Here is a 25,209-nt window from a genome sequence, read left to right as displayed (position 1 = left end):
AGGGTCCGTGAAAGGATAAGAAGAAAGAATGTGGAAAGTAGAGAAAAGGGGGTTAGGTGGAATCATTCAGAAAACAAAAAATGGGTAGCTGTCCTTCACTCTGCATCTCAAGCTTCCCTCTCACCTCTTTTCCTACCAAATACCTTCAGAGTCTTTGCATCAACCTCAGCCACCTTAGGACAAAATCACTCATTGCTGGCATATAGACTGGCTTAAGTCCCTGTGGCAGGAAGAACTAGATTTGGCCTTTCGTCTCTGGTTTCTGAAAATAACTCTTGGAATTTCCTAGCAATCAAGATGTCCTTTGTTTTCTAAAATAGTGAGACAGCACTCAGACACGTTTAAGTGAGTTGGGAGTCCTCAATCCCACCCTGTCAACAATCCTCAGAAAGGGAGGGGGCAGCATGATACAATCAAGTATGCATATTCATTGATTAGATCAATTATAACTATGTATGAAGGCCCTAGTCATGCACATTCATTGAGGTCCCAATGACTAAGAGATCCTGGACCTTGGAGTTCTTTTTTTTTTTTGGTTTGTAGGAATGGAAGGAACCCTGGTGGTACAGTGGTTAAGAGCTTGGCTGCTAACGAAAAGGTTGGCAGTTCAAATCCACTAGCTGCTCTTTGGAAACCCTATGGGGTAGTTCTACTCTGTCCTATAGGGTTGCTATGAGTTGGAAATGACTCAACGGCAATGAGTTTTTTGTTTTTCTTGGAGTGGAAAGAACACCCATGCATAGGACAGCGTGGCCATGCCCTTGAGCGCAATGGAAATCTCCCACTGGGACCCCTCCCAGACCTTGCCTGATGCATCGCTTCACGTGTGTGCTTTCTGGTTATAATAGTGAGTAACTGTGAGTACATGTAGTCTCTGTAAGTTCTCCGAGTCATTCTAGCAAATTACTGGACCCACAGGGGACAGTGAGAGCCAGCAGAGAAACTGGAGTTTGCCTATTTGGAAAGAACAGTCCTAACTTGTGGAGACCCAACTCTGGGTGGTGAGCATCAAAGAGAGAAAGTACCATGTGGGTGGGTGGAATCAGGATGAAGAAGTGGGAAAGTGGGAATATGAAATGAATTATCTTCACATTTTGGAAATTACCCGTATGTTGGTTATTACTGACACAGTCCCCACTTACGCTTCTGGGCAGAATGGCCTACATTTTGAAGGTATCAGCCTCTACTGCATCCCAGTTTCACAGCTGGGTAGAAAATAGCAGAGACAAACCACAAGCTCAGAGGATAAGAGGGGTGCCACAGAGATATTAACAATAATCTTTCTAAAACATTAATGTTGCTCATGGTTTGCTAAAAAATGGGTGGGTGTCTTTTGTATTAAAGCTCTAGTGACACACGAGCCGTTTTCAGTCTTAACCTGGTATAATAATTTTGCTAGATCAGCGGGTAAGGTGAAATAAGTGAACCTTGCTCTTTAGAAGAGTCCCTGGGTGGTACAAATGGTTAACACCCTCAGATGCTAACTGAAAAGGTTAGAGGTTTGAGTTCACCCAGGGGAGCCTCAGAAGAAAAAGTCCTGCTGATCTACTTCTAAAAAACCAGTTGTTGAAAACTCTAGGGAGCACGATTCTACTGTGACACAAATGGGGTCGCCATCAGTCAGAATCAGCTCGATGGCAATTGGTCAGTGTTCGTCAGAAAACATACGACAGGCATAGCTCTTACGGTAGGATCTTACGTAAAGGTTCTATAGTTCCACGTTTTTAAGCTATAAAAACAGCAGGGGTTTTGTTCTATGGCTCAAGTGTCATTTTTGTAATGAACACACAAATAATGAATAAGCAATGGAAAAATGAACCTCAGTGTGACAACCAATAGTAAAGTGATACTGCCTGCTTGCTGAGCACGTGGATCTGCTGATTTGGGTATGTTCTCCAAGTAAATCCGCCACAATTAAGATTCATTGAGGGGATGAGGCCACCTCGTTGTGCTGAAACATATGCCTTGTTAAAAAACTTGCAATTTTATTATGTCTACCTTTCATACCTGCAAACATGCTTGTCACCATGTTCCTGAAAAAGTCTGGTGGCAATGAAGACACAAGTAAACAGTTACAGGGCAGGATACAGAGGAGGTCTGCTCCATTGGGAAGTCATACCTTCCTGATAGGAAAGACTGGCCTGGCAATCATCGGGTCTCAGTTCCCTAGGACTGAAAGCACCTCCAGGCTGGCATGATCCCAAACAGGGAATTCTGTCTTCAATCTTTACTTTATAAACCTGTTTCTTTTATTACCACTGTGATTTTTTAACATCTCAAATTCTTGATCCATTTGAAATTTCAATCATAAAATATGAATGTAGATTGGAAAAAAAATGAGGAAGTCCAAGGGTATGACTGGCAATGGGCCAAGGAACACGGAGACAGAAGAGATAAAGGAGAAGAGAAGGCAGGGGTCAGGATGGGCACGACTTAAATCCTCTAAATTGAACCCAATCTGTCTTTCCCCTATGACCCTTCTTTGTTTGAAAAGTACTGTTTTGCCAAGAACTCTGACTTCTGATTCTTTCATAAACAGCACTTCCTACATTAATAGTATACTTAATGCGTCAAAACAAACCTTTTAAATAGTTACAATTAAACTTAGACATGTAATTTAAAGTTTCCATTTTAAATATATACAAATAGCTGCGAGAGATAACCCAGGAAACACCTTACGAATGGGCTGCTTTAGCTGAATTGCACTGTGATTTACAGAGATCGTAATTTACTGGGTAATTTGTTCTTGGAAGCCAAGGGAAATTTTATTCCTAAATCATTATGCTCTGGCCCTACTATAACATAACATAAGCCCAGTTGAAAGAAGGTGGCATTTACAGTTATTTTCATCCCCTTTCATTGTAGTTTCTGACAAGGCCCATTACATACACAGAAAGGACTGGCGGAGGCAGGTGGTGAGCAAGTGGAAAGAGGGAGATGACTTAGAAATACAGAAGTAAGCCAAGGAGCTTGGCGGGAAGATAGAGGCGTAATCCTAAGCAAGGACTATGATTCTGAGATATTAATTGTATAAATACATATACAGTCATGTCTTCTAGGTATTACATTTCAGAAAAACTACATATTTTACATAACCTGAAGTATCTAAAGAGGAACCAAGTATGACACAGCAAGATATATATATGTGTGTATATATATATATATATAAAATGAATACTGAATAATTAAGAAATACCTAAACCCAGTGCCCCCGAGTCCATTCCGACTCACAGCGACCCTATAGGACAGAGTAGAACTGCCCCATAGAGTTTCCAAGGAGCGCCTGGTGGATTCGAACTGCCGACCCTTTGATTAGCAGCCGTAGCACTTAGCCACTTTGCCACTAGGGTTTGCAATTAAGAAATAGGAGAAAATAAAATACAAACGGTAAACTGTTGGAGGAAAAACAAGGTTTCTTATGAACACACGCTCTTTTACTAATGAACTAATGATCTCATACACGATGTTTGCTTTGAATGATTCATTATGCAAAGGCGCAAAGGGTCTAGAGTCTCAGAAAACAATCTCCTCTCTCGCCTTTAGGGATCAGGCAATTACAGCACAGCTGGTATGGTAATTTTATTAACAACTTGTAGGCTAGTACACTGGTGCTGCTGATGCCAAATTACAGTCAATCATAAAGACCATTTTTTTAGTTTGCTAAATACAGGCTATATTATTTAATGTCTGCTTTATTTCAGTTGCATCTTGCCCTACGAGCTGGAATGTATAGCAAAGTCTGAAGTCTGGGAAGACTTCCCTTATATGTAAACACCAATAGATTGTATAAGAAGCAACGACGTTGTGGCTTGAGAGGCACAGCGGGAGAGTTAAGATGATACTGTATGAAATATAATCCAAACCCCCAAAAAGCTTTTTCACATCAAAAGAAATACTGTTAATCTTGGCTGGGAGAGGAAAATCATATAACTGACAACTAAGACCCAAGAGAAGGTCTCATGAAAATAGGTCCTAACTGCAGGGCTTGATAGCTTTACAAACAAATCTATTGTTACATTCCCTGACAGATAATTCGGCCAACTTCATAACTCTAAACCCAACATCTCAAACTACAGGGAATTGAAAAAGTGAACACATTCTGCACATCAATCAATCAAGTTCCCTTTTGTTAGCCTGTCAGGTATTTATCAGCAAGTTTAAACCTAAGAACTATGGGAGCCCAAGATGCCTGGCATCTTTGGGCTCATGGACCACTCTGCCTACTCCTAAATATCTCTAGGGCACAAAGACTGTCATTTCATCTGGTAATCCATTACTGTGCTCAGCTAGCTACCTGTCAATGAGTCTACTCTTTCCTTCCTATCTTGGAAGATCTGGAAACAACACAATTTTATGTTCCCAGATGAGCAAAGTTGGTGATACAAGATTTCTTGTTTAGTTCTTTATTCACTAGACTTGTGTTTATTAACCACAGAGGAGAGCTGAGCTAATTTTAAAATGATTTTATGTACATACTGCCTTTAATCAGGAAGAGGGTCTTTCTTCAACCTTCTAGTTCTGTTTTGAGACAGATCGCAAAGTCCCTTTCCTCTGTTACATCAGTTTCAGTGTACAAAGGGGCTTTTAGGTCTCAAGAGAGAAAGGCTTAGGTCTACTTGAGAGAAGAAATCATAATTTTCCCCAGTCCAAAAACCAAATCAAGCCTATTGCCATCGAGTGGATTCCAACTCATAGGGACCCTGTAGCAGAGAGCAGAACTGCCCCGGAGGGTTTCCAAGGAGTGGCTGATGGATTCCAACTGCCGACCGTTTACTGGTTAGCAGCTGAGCTCTTAACTATTGCACTGCCAGGGCTCCAGTCCATATGCCTTAAATATTTCTTCAATCGTGAAATTTTATACCCTTATTAATAGCTATCTCTCATCGTTACCCAAGGCTGCTAGAATCTAAAAAGATCTACAGAAATATGTATATATCTAGAAAGAAAACTATTCATTCATCCTCTATTCATCTAGCCACCAAAAATGCACAGAGGAAAGGAATCAATCTGATTTAATGTGAAGTAGATGACTGGTGGCCATATTGGCAGGACAATTACAAGAACTCTGCCATAAAATCCTGCTCGGAATTTGATCCTGGAAGCAACAGAGCCCTGTTGTACCAGTCCTTCATGTCTCCATCCCTGTCCTTATGGGAGAGCTGACTCAATGAAGCCTTTCACATCTGTGTGGAAAACTAGAGGTACATTTTCGCCACCAACCTTTAGGCCTACCTCATGTTAAATTAGAAGACTTTTTTTTTTTTTCTCTTAATGGGAGAAACACTGTCCTTTGGGTAGAAAAATGCTTCATTGTGTTTGACTGTCCTGAGCAGGGCAGAATGTTTAGCATTCCGGCTCCTGCCCTATAAAAGTCAACAGTGGCCCCAGTTGCTGAGACCACTGAAAATGCCTCCCTACTCTTCAAAACCCCCCTGTAGACTGTAGTATTGCCCCTGATGAATGCTGACATTCACCTAAGTTGCACTGATAACTTTAAAAGCTTCCTGATAGATGAAAGGGAGAAGCTGATATTCTTGAAAATAAATATGCTAAACAAATCATTTTTCTAAATTTAACAAAACCAATAAAAAATACTGTTGGAGTAGTCTGAGGAGTTGTATTTTCATTTGTCCACACTGCCAGTAAAGAACGGAGTCTGCGTATCAGGCAAACAGAACCACTTCACAGTCCCAGAGTCGAGCCTGGTGCAGACATAGGAAGTAGATGAACTGGAATCTGCCAGCGCTTTCTGCTCTAGAAAAGGTCGGCATTCCAAATCAGAATTCCGCGGGGCAGAAGGTCAAAGACCACATGTAACATGTTAGAAAAAGCTTGGCTACAACTGTAAGCACACATGTACAGGCAGGAATGCCAAAGGACAGAGGTTGAGGGGAACTGCGGAGGGAAGCAGGAAGGGAGAGAGAAGGGAATCAGGGACCAGGAAAATCTTGGAAAGTGACCTGAAATCCTAACTCACTACTGCCTCACTTCTAATTCCAATTACACAGCTAAAGAGAGCTGCAGAAATTTAGGACGGGTTCAGCTGAGATTCCACCCATGCTGCAGGAAGGTGTAACACAACACATCTAACCTTTGCTGGTTTTAGTTGGTTCTGAGGACACGTTCCCAGTCTTCTTCTTTTTCCTTGGGACAGATACATATTTCCGGTCAAATGTAACAGGACTATATTGAGAGAGGCTGTTGGACTTTTTTTCAAATTCTTCATCCAGCTTTGTTGAGCTAATAAAAGGGAGAAAAATCAATCAGCACATGATGTAAATATTTGAACAGAAAATAATACAAGATATTCTCTTTGAGAACAGTGTCCCTGAGAATTAGAACATTGTTAGTCAATCCTGTGCACAGAGGTAAAAAAAAAAAAAATCTTCTCAGAAAATGGTTGAGAAGGTTTACCAACATAGTTTTCTTAGTAAACGCACATGACAGGTTATGGTATTACCTTAGAAAATACAAACGTCATGGGCGACAGAGTATTTCTGAGGCACAGAAATGGCCACTCTCCACTGGTATGGGAGTTCTTTCTGAAGTGCAGTACAAAGCACTGCCTCTTCGTATACAGTTGTTCATTCTACAGCTTCAGATATATGTATATACTGGCAAGCTTAGACACATGCAGTTTGGTCATTTTGTAGCATCAGATTTAAAAAAAAATTAGTGGCTAGTATTTGATTAAAAAACACATAGACACAAACAGAATGCAAAGAGAATTTTTGAGTATTAGAAAAAAAAAATCTGGATGGCTGACCTGGATGAGGATAAAACACTGAACGAGCAAACCAAAACTAGTTTTCAATGAGCGCACTGGCAGAGAGGCAGCACCACTCTAACTAGCCACGAATGACTTCAGAAATGCCACTATCAAAGCCGGGAAATCCTTGGGCTGGCTCTGACAGTCTCTATGGCTCCCACACAGTGATGGCTGGCTACTCGCCTGCTGGATCCCAGGCTGGCTGCTGGCTTTTACTCAGCGAGACTGAGTAACTCAGATGTAACCCAAGCAGATGGAGCAGCTGCAGGAGAATCACCATATTTGGTAGATAGAAAATGGAGGGCGTAATGGGGAGAGGTGAACAGCCCTGTTTACCACCTTTTAGCAAGCCAATGTGTCAAGCTGCTAGTTAAGGGATGTCTCGACATACTTCTACCTAGAGCTGTTCTTGGTTTTGGAGGTATGTGCAAGAGTTGTGGAGCAGAGTGAAGACCATCAGAGGGCCATCAGCATCATCAACAGAAAAGGGCCATCGTTGAGTTCCATCAAAGCAGTGAGGGTAGGGGTGGGAGGAGCGGTGGAGGTGGTGTGCGAGGAACGCTCCTTAGTTAGTAAAGCCGCCTTTTCTCATTCAGTTAAAGAAAACGTTTATACCGATGGAAAATCAGGTACTAGCTATCAGAAAGCTATCTACAAGTTGTGAATATAGTCTGAACGCCCAAAAAAACATGTGAAAATGCAACATACAACTGTTAAGGTCCTTTGGTATGTATGTTTTTAAGTCTTTAAAAGGGAATGAGAGTAATAATCCATATTTTTCTTGGAGAGGTCTGTAAAATTATAACCACCAATACTGGGTAAATTTTTCTTGGCTACAGTTAACTAAACAGGGAGCATATTTTCTGAGATAAAAAGGTTTCGAATGCTCATCTAAAATCTCAGAAAAGACTGACAGGAACTTGAGTTTCTCAATGTTGCTTTCTTTTAAACAACGCAAACCCAATAGTTAGGCCAATATTTAAAATGGGGGAGGGTGGGGTGGACCCCTGAGGTTTACCATTGATATAAGCCTATGGAAACGTACACTCTCAGTTACATACATGTGGGTTCCTCAGAAATGATAAATAAAAAAAATACAAACAAATAACTCACACACTAAACTCTTTTCAGAAACACCTTCTTAAACGATCGTTTCACTTTTTTTGTTCCTCGAAAAAGTTTGGCGAAAAACCGCTCTCTCAGAGCTTCAGCAGTTCCTCATGGAAGTGGCGGGGAACTTTCTGATGGGAAGCTGTCATGGATTAAACTGTGTCCCCAAAAATGTGTGCCAACTTGGCTAGGCCATGAGTCCCGGTACTGAGTGGTTGCCCAGCATTTTGTGATCTGAGGTGATTATCCTATGTGTTGTAAATCCTAACCGCCATGACGTAAATGAGGCAGGATTAGAGGCAGTTACGTTAAGGAGGCAGGACTCAATCTACAGGATTAAGTTGTATCTTGAGTCAATCTCTCTTGAGATATAAAACAGAGAAGCAAGCGGAGAGGAGAGGGACCTCATACCACCAAGAAAGAAGCGCCAGGAATGGAGTACGTCCTTTAGACCCGAGGTCCCTGCACTAAAAAGCTCCTAGACCAGGGGAAGACTGATGACAAGGACATCTCCCCAGAACCGACAGAGAGAAAGCCTCCCCTGGGAGCTGGTGCCCTCAATTCAGACTTCTAGCCTCCTGAACTGTTAACAGAATAAACTTCTGTTTTTTAAAGCCATCCACTTGTGGCATTTCTGTTATAGCAGTTCTAGAAAACTAAGACAGATGCCTTAATGCCTGCTGGGCTTCCCTGGAATCCACATTGTCTGCAGAGAGTCCTGCTACTCCCTTGGCGTGGAGACCTACACAGCATTGGCAGTTCTTCTACAAGACGCGGAGTGTTGGCTCGGATGCTCAAGACTTACTTTTCAGGAAATTCTGAATTGGAAAGTGTGATTTGACATGACAAATGTGAGGATTTTCACGTTACTGCTTAAGCATGATATAAGCAAAACTATCAGAACTACTTTGGATTTTTCAAAATACCAGGGAGAAGGAAAGATATAAAATTATATCATCAGAATATAAATAATCTCAAGGAATCATCATCATGGGAAATAATTTCTACCCTCTCACTCTGTGATAACCTAGAGCTTTATAATTAAACAGACTTGAAAGCACTGTAACTTCCAAGGGAAAAAAATTCTATTATTCTATAAACAGACATGCAAATATTTATAAATAAATGAAATACAATACACCCAATGCATAGCATTTGCATACCTTTAAACACACTTATGAAAAGATATAGAGAATATAAAATGTACTTACTTCTATTCGATGTATTCTTTTCAAATTGGGCTAATGAGAAATCTCAAAGGATTTCCAAAACTGTATAATGAATATGCAGACCCTTTCCTCCACAATGTAAAGTACTGGTCTCCTAGCTTACTAAGAAAATGCTCTGTATTAAGATGGCTATTGTAAGTATTTGGCATAATACTAAAAATGAAACAATTCTTAACAATTTTATCTCGATGTACGCCATTGGTTAATATTGTATTTCAATATATCAATTCAGCTTCATAAAAAAAAAATTTCATAGTGGGGGAATATTCAACCCATTATTTTTTATCTTGGAGCAACTGATAAGATTTAAACAAAATAAGGTTAGAGATAAAGGCATAATTTTATTTTCCACAGATATTATTCTATAAAGATATGTACATTTAGAAATATTAAATTAAGAATATATAGTATATAAAATGGGCAAGATGACAACAATTTAAATAACATCCATCCTCAGCTTCAGATGGGAAAATGCATCTTGAAGATTTTAAACCAGTTACAATGTCATGCCACTAATATGTAGTGACCTTTGATTCAATCTTGATTTAAACTTGGGCCCGAGTCTAAGATCTACATATTTTCCACTATACCTGAAACATGAATGGTATTTTCTCCCACACAACTAGGTTAACAGCAGGAATCATGTGATACACTTGATTTGTATATTCCTTAGTGTTCTTGACATAGTGTTAAATGGATACTCAAAAAATGAGCAGTGGGTGACATATTTATCTTGAAAATTCTATCACATTTGGGGTCTGTGCAGTATAGCTCATAGGCACTCACCCAAGGAAAGAATCTTCCTTTGCTTTGGTCTTCTTGAACTTTTTGCTCCCACTGGTCCCACTCTGGTTAAATGTCCAGCTTTCTTCATTCCAACACCCTTCATGATCAGATGAGTTTCCTTTTCCTGAGCTTCGTTTCCCTGAAGAAATTCAAGAGAATGGACGTGCTTAGTATGCTGGGGTGGGGGGAAATCAACTTAGTTGCTTCCCAAGTGACCTTGACCCCTTGGGCTTCATTTGTAGGACTCTGGCTGTCACTATTCCAGAGTCCTCCACAAATGATTCATGCTGGACCATTTTAATGATGGAACATTCAAAAAATTTACTTACAGCCTCTGAGATCAGTTGTCTCATCATAACCCAACAGGTACTGCCTAACTTCAGAGAGACTGATTACTGCCAACTTTCCCACTTGAGAATCAGTCAAAGGTGTGAGAGCCCTTTGTTGGGGGCACTATTAGCTCTGCTTTCCCAAAGACCCGTTGAAATGACATCCCTGGAGAACTATGTATTACCAAGTATCTTCATCCAGGGCTTGTCGAACCTACGATTCTCACGTCTCATTACAATTTAGCTTGCCAAGTGGTAGTCACCTAGCCAGATGACATATTTTTAAATAGATAACTTTACATAAAACACTCTGTGGAATAAAGGTATGCACATGAACTGCTTTCTGGATGCTGTCATATTTCAAAGAATCCTTCACTTTAAATATCTCTCTGATTACCAGATGGGGAGGGCCAAGTAACCTATTTCCTTCTACAGCCTACAAGTCAAGATTTTGCCAAATACACCTGCCTGATTCAGGAAAATCTTTCCATCAGTTTTAAAAGCCAGACTAAAATCTCCAACCATTCAACACTGATCTTTCTAAATAAATAGCAAGCCCATATCAATAAAAAAAAGTTTGAATTATTTTGAATACCTATTTCCTGAGAACTACCTACAAAAGATGACAAGTGTTCCTCAACGATGCGAGAAGACACTTAAGTAAAATGACAAATATATACGATCTATAAACCATAAGGAACTGTACAAGTGTAAGATATTATTTTGATTCCGTATTGCTCCCTATGGCTGTTGTTGTAATGGGTTAAAAGAGAAATCCCGCTTGGTTTTGTATTCCCTTTTCAGGTCGATAGAATGAATCCCTTACCTCTGTCAACATTGGCTCGCAGAGAGGTCAGCATGCCCTCAGACACCAGGGTTTTATAAAGAGCACCTTTGCAAGACCTCTCGGATTTCCTGGAGCCACACGTCTCTGTTTTTCTATTACAGTCATTGTCCTCAGGCTTGGCTTGTCCCGACAGGGTGGGTGGTGGTGCCTCCTCCACGGGGGTCAATGGTTCTGCTTTTACACCCTCTGACACCTCACCAGAAATGTTCTTGCTGGCAGAAAGATTAATGAAATCTGGAAGTTTTGACTCTTTGGTAGTGTCTGAGAATTTCTCCTTTGACATTTTCTTCTCTCTCGATTTCACTTTTTTCTTTGGTGGCTTGGCATCCGAAAGGCTTCCCTTGCCACTTGAGGATGTGCGGACCTTCTTGCGAGGGGCTTCTCCAAGTTTCTCAACACCCCAGTCTCCCTTTGCAACAGCTTCAATGGTGTATATGACACTCTCGATGTCAGACTCAGAAGACTGCCTCTTTTTGCAAGTCTTCTTGGGCGTGGATTTATCATTTCCGTGTCTATCCATTTTGCTTTTCTTTTTCTTCTTTTTTAGTTTCTCGGGTTTGTTTAACGCTGTGGGATCCTCAATCACCATAATTCCATGAGGATGGCACATGTGATCCTTTCTACTGGGAACATCACTTATTATTATCTTGCTACTGGCAGAGTAAGAAAAATCAGGGAAAAGACTACACTTTTGATCTTCCTCTAATTCTTCCTTTTTTATTTCTTTGGGATCTTCCATTTTTATAGCCATTATATCATCCACTTGCAGCTCCTCAAAACTTCTTAATTCCTTAGAATCTCTTACATTTTCCTTAGCTGGTTTTTCAAATTCTGCTTCCTGTTGTAAATTGGCTTCATCTGTTTTCTCCACTTTTATTTCCCGTCCTTCCTTTCCCTTCTCCAGTTCTTTAGTTCTTCCACCATCTGGTTCTTTTGTTTTCATTCGCTTTGATTCTTCCATTTTCACCCCCTCTGATGCCAGGCACATCTAAACAGTTAAAACAAAAATGAGAGAAAACAAAACAAAAAAATCCTTATTCTTCCATGCTAGAAATTAGTTTAAGCTTCTCGATTATATATTCTTTTTAAAAATTATCAAAATAAATGTCAAACTTTATAATAATGAGTCCATACCTGCCAAAAGAACTTAAATGATTCAAAATTAATAAAAAGTTTTAGGTGGTATGAGATATTTATTAAACTCTGGACAAGCATATGCCAGAATTCTCATTGTCCGGCTTATCGGAAATTATTTCCAAGAAAACAAGATTTGTTAAAATGAGATGGGATCTAGAGTTAAAAGACCTGAGTTTGAGTTCTGGTGTTGCTATTTACTAGCTTTGTGGTCTATATTGAGTCATTTGGAAAGGGGATGGGGAGAGGAAGACAGGACAAGTTTTTAAAAACTGAATATGACAAGTGTATCCGGTCCTTCAGATCATTCACGATGGAGCTATCTTTTTTAGAAACTCATGTAAGTTAACTTTTTAGACCTCGGCAAGTAGCTACAAGGACTGAGAACTTCCCACTATTGAACCTAACAGGAAACAGGATAGAAGCAAAACTTATCTTAATTCTGGAACACTGACACATTTAGTCTTTCCCGAAGGTTTTATTCTCATGGAAGAATCTGCTGTTTTTACATCAATTTTGAAATAATTTTTATTTTCCTTTCTCAGTTATACTGGTCCTTCAGGAATAACTGTACCACTTGGGGAAAGGAATATACTAGTTATAGAAGAGGGCTAGAAAGGCAGTCTCAAAGTAAATTCTATGCTTTTTCAACAACTATCACTCTGTGGCTTTTAATAAGTCATTTCAAAGACCTTTTGCCATATAGGTGCTGGTTTTTACAGTGGGGTATACTCAAAGTTTGCATCTTCGTGGTTCACCTTAGCAAACCTAATAATACTTCGCAAACTCTAATCTCTGCTCAAGTATATTTCAGAGTGACTCTCCTCATCACCCCTGATGTGATCCGAGAGTTAGGGGTGAAATGAACAAATGCGGGCATTCACTCTGGGGACGTGTTCTGGGAAATAGCATAGTATTTCTTGCGCAGGTAATTACACCAAGCACTAGTCATGCTTTACTCCCTTGTTTCAGGCTCTTAAGTTTTTTCACGAATGGACCATTAATCCTAAATCATAAGAAAAACAATTATATTGCTGCAAATGAAACTGCAGAAGTAAAACAAACAATCCCCAATCAAAAACAAATCACAAATTCACTCACTAACCAAATCACCAAAATCGAACACATATAACCAGACTCTCAAAGTTGGGTGTCATTCTAGAGGTCATCCAATCTAACCTTCTTCCCAAGACAGGAATTCATTTCACTAAAATATCCTGGAGAGTGAGTTATCTAACTCTGGCACAAAGACAGCGCATTATTCCATTATTGGGCAGTTCTGTTTGATAAATTTTTAATATTAAGCAAAAATGGATACTGAGCTTCTGTTAAAGGTGACAGAAAAGTTTGGAAATGGATAGAAGTAATGGTTATACAACATGAAAGCAGTGTTGAAATGGTATGTTTGTTATATATGTGTGTGTGCATATATATATGCATATACATATATACATTAAAAAAATTTTTTTATACACACATATATATAACACACACACATACTCATCATAATAAAAGATAATTTTTTTTATTATTCTATAAATTCTACCCACTGGTCTTAGTTCTCTGATTTGAAACCACACAAATTATTCTTTCTCTCATGTGAAAGAATTTCAAATCCTTGAAGATTAGCTTCATGTACCCAGAAGTCTCTTCTGGTATCATCTTCCCCATTTCCTTAACAGCTCATCACATGTATGCCGTCTTGAAGTGAAAATGGGTTTTACTGAAATGAACTGGGTTCATGACCAAGCAACACACCTTGGCTGAGGTCACAGAATGAGCCATGTAGCTTAGACTTGAACCCATATGAGAAAACAGAGGCTGTGAAGTGGGTTAACAGTACCTTCTGCACTGGGTTGTTGTGAGGCAAAAGAGAACAAACGTGTATGAACACAGTTTGCGAACGGCGTGAAGTTTTAGGAAGGTTGGGAAAGATGAATGCTTCAATTCAGCGGTATCATTCTTGGATTATGTTCCCAGCCTTGCTGTGACACTCTAGATGAGAGGTGGAACTATTTGTCCATTGATAGCTACACCACATATCTTGTAATGGGGCCCTGGGGTTACTTTTTTTTTTTTTTTAAACAGGCACATCATACTTCCAGCTTGAAATGAGCTTTTAGTCAGTTAATATTCTGAATTTTTCTCTTTTGTGATAAAAACACTCAACAAACTAGGAATAGGAGGGAGATTCCACAACATGATAAAGGGCATTTATATACAAAAAAAAAAAAAAGAAACAGAAATGCACACCTAACACCATGCTCAATGAAGAAAGACTGAAAGCTTTACCCTAAGGTCAGGAACATGACAAAGTTGCCTGCTTTCATCACTGCTATTCAATATTTTACTGGAAGTTATTGCCCAAGCAGTCAGGCAGGAAAAAGAAGTATAAGGTATCCAAATTAGAAAGGAAGAAGCAAAATTATCTCTATTCCCAGATGACATAATCCTACATATGGAAAATCCCAAAAATCCACAAGAAGACTATTAGAGCTAGTAAATAAATCTAGCAAAGTTGCAGAGTTCCAGGGCAACACACAAAAAATCAATTGTGTTTCTACACATCAGCTATGAGCTCTCAGAAAAGGAAATTAAGAAAACAATTCTATTTATAATATCTAAAAGAATAAAGTACCTAGGAATAAATTTAATCAGGGAGGTGAAAGATATGTACACTCAAAACTATAAAACACTGCTGTAAGAAATTAAAGGTCTAAACAAATGGGAAGACATCCTCTGTCCATGTCCTGGAAGGCTTAATATTGTTAAGAAGTCAACACTACCCAAATCAATCTGCAGATTCACCACAATCCCAATCAGAAGTCCAGCAGCCTTCGTTGTAAAAACGGGAAAGCCAATCCTCAAATTCAGATGGAATTGCAAAGGACTCTGCCAAACCACTCATGAAAAATAAAGTGAGAACACTCAGTTCCTGATCGCAAAGCATACTCCTGTACCACACAGCTAGAGTAATCAGAGAATCTGGCAATGCTGTAAGGACAGGCACAGAGGGTTGCCACCAGTCGGAATCGACTCGATGCCAGGACAACTGGATTACTCCACAGCATATACAAATATTAACTCAAAATGGATCAATGACCTAAATATATGAACTAAAACTACAAAAGTCTTAGAAGAAAACATAGGAATAAATGTTCAGCATCTAGTTTTTGACAACGGATTCTTAGATATGACACCATACATGAGCAACAAAACACAGATAAAATGAACTTCATCAAAACTAAAAACTTTTGTACATCAAAGGACTTTACCAAGAAAATGAAGATACAACCTACAGAACGGGAGAAAATATTTGGAACCATCTACCTGATAAGAAATTTAATATCCACAATAAATTTAACTCCTACAACAACAAACAATCCAAACAAGATACAAACAACCCAATTAAAAAATGGGCAAAGGATTTGGGACATTTCTCCAAAGAAGGTATACGAACGACCAATAAGCATGTGAAAAGATGCTCACAGTCACTGGTCATTAGGGAAATGCATATCAAAACCACAAGGAGAAACTATTTCACACCCATTAACCAAAAAAAAACCCAAAAAACCCCAAACCTGTCGCCATCAATTCAATTCCAACTCATAGCAAGTAGAACTGCCCCATAGGGTTTTCAAGGAGCAGCTGGTGGATTCAAACTGCCGATCTTCTGGTTAGCAGCTGAGCTCTTAACCACTGCACCATCAGGGCTCCTTCACACCCAATAGGATGGCTAATATCAGAGAGATAGAATGTGTTGGCAAGAGAGGGAAATCGGGACCCTCCTGCATTGCTAGTGCGAATGTGAAAGAGTGCGGCTGCAGGAAAAATAGTTTCGTGGTTCCTCAAAAAGGCAGACACAGAATTACCATACCCCATCAAAAACCCAAAACCATTGCCGTTGAGTCAATTCCAACTCATAGAGATCCTACAGGACAGACTAGAACTGCCCTATAGGGTTTCCAAGGAGCGCCTGGTGGATCTGAACCACTCACTGACCTTTTGGTTAGCAGCTGTAGCTCTTAACCACTATGCCACCAGGGTTTCCAGAATTATCATATGACCTAGAAATTCAACTCTTGCATATGTACTCCAAAACTTGAAAGCAGGACTCAAACAGATACTTAGATACCAGTGTTCACTGCAGCATTATTCACAGTAGCCAAAAGTTAGAAAAAAACTCGTTTGTACCAACAGATGAATGGATAAATGAAATCTGATATATCCATGCAATGGAATGTTATTCAGCTGTAAAGACACATGAAGTTCTGATACATGCTATAACACGGATGAACCTTGAAAACATTGTACTTACATGAATATCGAAGGAGCCCTAATGGTGTAATGGTTAAGTGATACTGAGATCCTAAGGATGATATCTGTTGGAGAGATGTATAAAAAGCTACCCTCTTCAAAATGATTACAAAACAGACATTTCAGAGCTTGGTGGAAATAGAAATATCGAAGGGATGAGGTAAAATGTACAGTGGATGGATTATTTTTTATGTTCCCGAGTTAGGGATGCTGCCATTTTCAATACAGGTAAGACCACACCTTGGGCTCAGAGTTTGTTACTGGGGATTCACTTTAAAGACATAATGAATTTGTGTGCATCAAGCTTTTATCTTTGAATCAAAGATACTTGTGAATGTATTCCTTTTGACAAATGTAAGACATCGATTCATTTCTTTATTGTGCCCTGCTTTAAAAGACTTACCAAAGTGATGAGGAAAAAGTAAAAAATCTTGCGTATTAGATAAGAAGTAATACCACAGAAATAGAAACCATTTGGCAGGTACTAAGAAATAGGTAAATGGTCCTAAGATGGACCATATTATTTCACTCTTAATTATACTTTCTCTTTCATCGTCTATTATAAGAGCCAGCTAGATTAAAAACAAGGCAGTGTGAAAACAGACCCACTGACACTAATCACCAAGTTTCAATTTTGAAATCTCTTCTTTTTAGTACAAAACAAATGTTTTGCAGCCAAGGTATATTTACAGTCATTTTGTGCTGGCTTCTTATCAGCCAGAACAGTGTAGACATAACCTCAGGATGGCATTCAGCAGTGTTTTCCAAGGTGTGCATTTCCTCCATAATTAAATAAAACCACCATAAAAATACACACTGCCTGATGGTTTCTGAGAATAAACAATAGCATCGCTACTAAGGAAATTTGTTTCTCCCTATCATAAAAGATAACTGGTCACAGACCAGTGGTCTAAGCTTTTCTCAACACTAAAATCTGAGTGTATTAATTCTCCATTTGGTTTGTGGAAACAACTGGGCCAGAAGAAATAGGGGTTTAAATGTGTATTATTTACTGTTGCCGTTTCTGAAGACTCAGGATGGGGTGGGGCAGCCTTTGCTCCCTAAGGCCATCTTTTAAAGTCACTCCAAAGACGTTAAAGGCATTCATTAGGGGCATCCCCATAGTTTAGCTTCTCTAAGAATCAGTCAGTGCAATGTGGAATAAATGAAAAGTTTTGGAATATAGGGGTGTTCTGGGAATGACTCACAACTCTGCATGCAAAGACAAGGAAAGAAACGCTCCACTTTCAAATAAAAGGCCCCCTTAAGTGGAAACCCTGGTGGCCTAGTGGTTAAGAGCCATGGCTGCTAACCAAAAGGTCGGCAGTTCGAATCCACCAGGCGCTCCTTGGAAACATGACGCGGCAGTTCTATTCTGTCCTGTAGGGCTGCTATGAGTAGCAATCGACTTGACGGCGAGGGGTTTTAAGTGTATTTTAAGTATAAGAATTCACCTGTCTGATGGCAGCGTAGGAGAGCTGAGGTGAGATCTGCAGGCTGATGTTCGGGGCCTGAAGGGGTTGTGAGAGGATGTACACCAGGAAATACCAACGACCACCAAAAAACTGTGTAGTTACGCAAATATGCACATAGGTATACAAATACGTAAAAAAAAAAAATATAGGAGTATGAATATGTGGGAACATGCATGTATAACCACATATATAGTAAACCACTGAGGGGACACAGGTATGGATACTTCTTAGACATAACTAGACAGCTGGCGAGATTCGTTCTCTGGCTCTGAAGACTTAAGACCACAGTGTCCTTGGGCAACTCAGGTAATTGGCATGATAGTTTGTAAAGTGTTAGGTTCTACATCCCAATGTGGTGAGTAGTGTCTGGGGTCTTAAAAGCTTATGAGGGGCCATCTAAGATACAACTACTGGTCTCTACTCCTCTAGAACAAAAGAGAAAGAAGGAAACCAAAGACTCAGGGAACAAAGTAGTCTACAGGGCTAACAGTTGACATGAACCATGGACTCATCTACCCTGAGACCAGAAGAACTACATGGTGCCCAGCTACCACTACCGACTATTCTGATCAGGACCACAATAGGTAGATCCCTACAGAATGGGAGAGAAATATTGAACAGAACTCAAATTCTTAAAAAGTCCAGACTCACTGGACTGGTGGAGACTAGAGAACTTCCAGAGATTATCGCCCTCAGATACGCTTTAAACACGTGAGGCCACCTTTTAGCTATATAACAGATTGGATCATAAAATAAAAAATATCACTCATAACAAGCTTCTTTAAGAAAAATCATCTATAGGGGACTAAAATGGTCAAAAATTAGCACTGAAGTTAAACTAATGTGAAGATAAGAAGGCACGGGGGCAGGGAAACTAGAGTACTGGAAATGGTACAACCAGAATGAAATGAATGAGAATAATGATGCATTGTGAAAATGTGAACAAAATAACAGAATAATTTGTACAGAAATTGTTACGTGGTGTCATGGATTGAAATATATCCCCCCAAAAATGTGTATATCAACTTGGTTAGGCCATGATTTCCAGTATTCTGTGGTTGTCCTGCATTTTGTGATTGTAATTTTATGTTGAGAGTATTAGGGTGGGATTGTAACACCACCCTTACTCAGGTCACCTCCCTGATCCAAGGTAAAGGGAGTTTCCCTGGGGTGTGGCCTGCACCACCTTTTATCTCTCGAGAGATATGGGAAAGGGAAGCTAGCAGGGAATTGGGGACCTCATACCACCAAGAAAGCAGCACCAGGAGCAAAGCGTGTCCTTTGGGCGCAGGGTCCCTGCACCTGAGAAGCTCCTCAACCATGGGAAGATTGAGGACGAGGACCTTCTTCCAGAGCTGACAGAGAGAGAAAGACTTTCCCTGGAGCCAACGCCTTGAATTTGGACTTTCAGCCTACTTTACTGTGAGGAAATTTCTCTTTGTTAAAGCCATCCACTTGTGGTATTTCTGTTACGGCAGCACTAGATGACTAAGACACATGGGAACCTAATTTCCTTGTAAACTTTCACCTTGAACAGTAAAATATTAATTAAAAAAAAAAACCCACTAGTACACCACACACACACACACGTACGTACCAAAGAACATATGAGATCACAACAGAAAATATAAACAGTCAGAATTCAGTCAACCACCACCCATAATCGGTAGTGGCGGGGAATGCTAATATATTAGAGGGCTCACAGCCAACTAAAATTACTCCTGGGATTTTTTACTTTTTTTCAGTTTGGTATGTCATTTCTGTAATTTTATCATAATTCAGCTTTGTTTAAAATTGAATTTGTATTGTAAAAAAACTAGAATAAATTCACTTTACCAATCCATCTGATTTAGTTATACATGCTCCCCCCACCCCCGACAGGAATGTGACAAAAACTAGGGAGTTCAGGCTGCTGTAAACATCTTCCTTTTCTAATAGAGTTAATGATAACTTTTCCGTTTCCCTTGGACCCACCAGATCTATAATCCTGCTTTTTAATATATGATGAGTTTATCTGGAAAAATCCAGTATTGTCTTTCTTCACCTTCACCTTAAAAAACATAACTAGATTTATAACTTGAGATAAAGAAGGAAGTACAACACAGAGAAGAGGGACCACAGACCAAACTCAGCAATTCTATGGTGCCTGCCTTTTCATTTTCTTTCTTCTGTGCTCAGAGGAATGTGCTAAAAAGTTAACTAACAGCAGTCTCCTCCCTTCTTGACAGTCTCATGTTGGACTTTCTCCATCATCCCTTGTTCCTCAGCATCTTTCGTTTTTCCTTTTCCACTAGCAGGGCTTCCCCTTGTCACGAACACACAGGCTTCTGGAAGGAGGGCTCTAGGCGAGGGTCACGTTTCTGGAAGGCAGGCCTCTCCCACGCACCTAAGATCAGAGCCTTAGCGTCATCTCCAACTCCTCTTTTTTCTTTGCCTCTCACATTGACTCCATCATCAAATGCCACTGAATCTCCCAAAACCTCCTGGTATCTGTTTCTGCCTCCTGTTCCCACTGCCGGCTCCTCCAATCCTGGCTCTTATCTTCTCACACTTGCGTGGCCACAGAGGCTTCCCACTGCATTTCCAGCTGCCAAGGGAATCTCCTCCAGTGCTGCTTTCATCGAGGCAGACTTCACCCCCAATCTTCAGTGGCTCGGCATGACTTTCAGGCACACATTTCTTTGCTCTGCACTGAACACTCCCAATTCTGACTCACACCTATGCTTTACCTTCACTTTCCATAAATGGAGGAGCTGCAAGTACTGTTAGGCAGTTTGGGTCACAGGCTTTTTACTAACACTAAGAAATATTTTGGTATTTTAGTAGCAGGACTGCTGTACTGCTGCAAACCAGCTGATTATATGACTCCTGCATGTTCAGGGAGCCCTGCATGAAGGTCCCTGATGTCAGAGGCTGTTGCAAGTCTGCCCTTTGACAACCTCTCAATCCCAGCTCCCCTGCCTGACTCACGGCCTCTTGATCCTCGTTGCTCTTGGCTGATCGAGCAGAACTACTTTCTATTTGTCCACTGGACCCCTGGGAAACTCATTCATCCTTACAATGACAAAACTCAAGAGTCCACACTGGTCCAAATCTCTCCCTCCTTGCGGCCAACTTCTCCCTAGTCAAGTCGGTGCAAGGTGCAGCAATGAATCAATCCATGTCTAAACATTCTTGCTTCTCACCAAAGAACTAGAAGGCACTTGCGTGTACCTGACAGAGGCAGGAGGAAGAATGAAAGCACTTTCCACTTTTCCTTCATAGGATAGAGAGAAAAGCCTGGAGAGCCGATGATATGCCCTGACCAGAGCTGATGACTTGGGGGTCGTGGGGGAGGTGAGAGGAAGAACCCCTTGAGTGATGGATGGGCCACCTTTGGATTAGGCCACCTCTTAATAAACCCCAAGAAAAGGGTCTGGCCTAAAGTGGAGTTGGCTTCTTGGTGGCTCTCAGTTTGAAATGAGTGAGTTTAAAGATGTCTCTTCAGATTCTAGAAAAGAGCAGCAACTATGGGCAACAGGAAAAATCTCCCTCAATATCCTGCTACTCTTGTTTATTTAAATAAACACTAGAAATAACTAAATATTATATTTTGCTAAAGAAAAATAAATATCAAATACACAGAAAGTAAAAAAAAATTGAGGCGTATTTCTAGTGGCAGTTATTTGAAGATGTTGATTAATCCGTTGTGCACGTATTTACGTTTAATTAGAAATCGGGAGGTTTCAGGCTGTTATTCTAAAACATGCCCTACTAGAATTATGGCATCATATTTATGTAGTGCAGATAATAACACAAGATTTTCTTGATAAAGTTTTTTTTAGCTACACTGTTTTATCAAAACCATGCATTTTTACACGAATGCTGAGAATAGCTGACTGGCTATAACCGGAACAGACTTCTTTCAGTCATTCTACCCCTTAAGTTATGACATAAGCATTCAAACATCTGCTACACCATAGCATCTGTTTCATATCTGGGATGCATCCCTACAAATTACAAGAGTGCTCTTTTTAATGAGCGCTGATTTAATAGGGAATCCTTTTTTTACGACTGTTACTCCAAAGGAAAAAAATGGAAAGACAGATTCATCTCTTTAGCATCCCCCACAGCACAAAGTACCTCAAAGGTTTACACATTTCCGACACAAAACTTTAATAAACTTTATAAAACCAAGTTATATAATGAAAATCTGTTTCGTAATTTAGTATTGTTTAATGTTAAAAATGTTTGTATGTTTGTATATGCGTATGTATATACACGTGTGTATATATATACATATACATACACACATACTCGATATGTGTGTATATATCTCTCAAAATAATTATATTATAACCAAGAAAAAGCACAGAGACATATATTCATATTATATGAGCAAAATAATCACTTCTTTCAAAATACATTGTCTTGACAGTCTATACAGTCTTAAAAAAAAAATTTTTTTTAAACAGTCTTAAATAGAAAAATGCAAGACCTTGTAGTCCCTCTGGTTACTAAGATTTGCTTAAAATTCTTGTAACTCTCCCTCCAAAGGTACTCCCTTTGCCAGATCTTTACCGCTTCAGTTATATCTAAATTAGTACTTTTCCACTGGCTTACACTGTTCCTTTTTAGAACTACTTCCTGCTGTCTTCATAGGTTTTCCTTAGAGTTTTTCAGTAACCTCTATCCCCCTCTATTTAGGTATGAATTTTTTTTTTTGTCTTACACAAGAAGGATGTCAACTTGATTATAAGACAACAAATGGGTCAGTTTGTTCCACTGTACATACATGTCCTTCCTATTCCGGGCCTTCATATTTTTTATGTTTGTAATTGGATTCTGGCTAGCCTTTAAAAGCCTAATTTAAAGATACCAGATATTTAAAACTCCTAATTATTTTTTACTAATAGACTTTACTTTTTAGAGCATAAGAAATTGAGCAGAAAGTACAGGGCGTTCCCAAACACTCCCTCTCCCCCTGTTCAGTTTCCTCCATTATTAACGTCTTGTGTCAGTGTGGCACGTTTATCACCACTGATGAACCAATACGGATACGTTATTAATTAAAGTCCCCAGTTTACACTGGGGTTCACTCTTTGTGTTGTACACTCTTGTTAGTTTTGACAAATGCACTTCATGTATCCACCATTACAGTCTTACACAGACTAGTTTCACTGCCCTAAAAATGCCCTAGGCTCCACCTCTTCATCCCTCCTCCCCTCATCCCACCCCCATCAGAACCCCTGAAAGCACTGGTCTTTTTACTGCCCTTATAGTTTTACCTTTTCCAGAATGAAATACAGTTGGAATCATAAGTGTATAGCCTTTTAAGACTAGCCTCTTTCATTTAGTAAATACATTTAAGTTTACTCCATGTCTTTTCTTGGCTTGACAGCTCATGTATTTTTATCACTGAACAACATCTCACTGTATGGATGTACCACAATCTGTTTATTCATTCGCCTACTGAAGAACATTATGGCTGCTTACAATTTTTGGCAATTATGAATAGAGCTGCTATAAATATTTGTGTGCAGATTTTTATGTGGACATCTGTTTTCAACTCCTTTGGGTGAATACCCTAGAAGAGTGATTGCTGGATGGTAGAAGACAATGTTTAGCTTTGTAAGAAACTGCTGGACTGTATTCCCAGGTGGCATTCCCCCCAGCAACAGGTGACAGTTCTTGCTGCCCCACATCCTTGTCAGCATTTCGTATTGTCAGTGTTTAGGATTTTAGCCATTCGAATAGGTGTGAAGTGTTATCTCATTGTGTTTTAAAAACTCCTAAATTTTTATGATACAAAGTACCATAATATTTAGTAAATGATAGGTCTATCCATAAGGTTCCATGAACTACAAAGAATTTGTTAAATAACCGTATCACAAAAGGCCTCAGAGGAAACTCATTGGAAGGAAATCTGAAAAATGAAAGAAAAGAAAGACAAAGTTTGGTACAGGAGATCTGATCCTCCATTTTGTACCTCCAAATCCGTCTCATCAAAAGGGAAAACTGCTCCTAGAGCATCCTGGGGCTGAAGACACTGCTTCCATACATTTCCTCGGGCAGAGCTCTCACAGCCTGGCAGACAAAGCCCAAGCATTTGCCCACCCCACCGACACCCATTCCTGGCACGCTCCTTCCCAACCTGTCCGACCAAGCAAAGGCTCCCTGTTCCTCACGGGCTTTATGAAAGCACACTTTCTACTTTGCAAAAACAATAGTAGCATTTTATATCGCCATCACAGCAAATGTGTAACTGATAGGTGTTATAAAGAGAGATTTCAGAACATGTTATACGAGTTCTTCACTAAAAAACAAAAATTAAAACACCAACCACCTGATTTAAAGATAGCACCTTCTAGGCACTTAGAGATGCTGCAAGAGAATCAGAGACCCTGGTGGCGTAGTGGTTAAGGGCTACGGCTGCTAACCTAAAGGTTGGTGGTTCGAATCCACCTTGCAAACTCTATAGGTTAGTTCTACTCTGTCCTTTGGGGTTGCTAGGAGTTGGAATGGACTTGATGGCAACCAGTGTTTTTTGGTAAGAGAATCAAGAGTAGAGGGAAATGAGAGTCTATTCTTCTGTGTTCACAGGCTTGATTTATCGAGCCAACCTGAGACAAAAGTTGACCTTATTTTGAAAGACTGCTTGTGAAAAAGATTTTGCCATCTCTATGAATAAACTTTTTCAATGCTTAATGACTTTTAGTAGCAAAACTCCATTTTCCTAAATTAAAGATTAACTACTCTCTCGTTGTTGAACATTTGATATAAGATGCCTTATAGTCATAGGCGGAAACCCTGGTGGTGTAGTGGTTAAGTGCTATGGCTGCTAACCAAAAGGTCAGCAGTTCGAATCCGTCAGGAAAACTCTATGGGGCAGTTCTACTCTGTCCTATAGGGTCGCTATGAGTCGGAATCGACTCGACGGCAGTGGGTTTTTGGTTTTATAGTCATAGGGTTTTATAGTCATAAGTGGGATGGCACAATGTAAGGAACACTGTTACGATTATATTTTTGGTGATTTTTCCCCTCGGATTGTATTTCAATATATTGTTAGAATTTACCTCTGCCAGCTGAAAGAGTGCAGACTTTCCATAGCGTTTTCCAGCGTCAGCACCACCCAACTGCGAAGTGTTTGAAGAAATCTGTATCGAAAACAATTCCCATAAGGAGTATTAATTGTGTACCATTCATACACATTCAGAAATGTCCCTGAGTTTAC

At 39.8% G+C, this 25,209-nt stretch overlaps 1 protein-coding gene across 7 annotated transcripts in view; it reads right to left on the bottom strand.

Moving 5' to 3' along the window:
• BBX (BBX high mobility group box domain containing) overlaps positions 1-25,209 on the bottom strand; it is a 294,477-nt gene that overhangs the window by 36,294 nt on the left and 232,974 nt on the right. For all 7 annotated transcript variants that reach the window (XM_049858245.1, XM_049858248.1, XM_049858249.1 and 4 more), the window contains 4 exons: positions 25,052-25,132; positions 11,050-12,058; positions 9,895-10,033; positions 6,092-6,240 (listed from right to left, as the gene is read on the bottom strand). In XM_049858245.1, coding sequence (XP_049714202.1) covers positions 6,092-6,240; positions 9,895-10,033; positions 11,050-12,058; positions 25,052-25,132 — 1,378 coding nt within the window. The remainder of the gene's footprint in view (positions 1-6,091; positions 6,241-9,894; positions 10,034-11,049; positions 12,059-25,051; positions 25,133-25,209) is intronic.

This window comes from Elephas maximus, chromosome 18 (assembly GCF_024166365.1).
Source record: "Elephas maximus indicus isolate mEleMax1 chromosome 18, mEleMax1 primary haplotype, whole genome shotgun sequence".
Lineage (NCBI taxonomy): Eukaryota > Metazoa > Chordata > Mammalia > Proboscidea > Elephantidae > Elephas > Elephas maximus.
The sequence above is the reverse complement of the archived record's forward strand: the minus strand, read 5'-3'. Positions and strand labels throughout refer to the sequence as shown.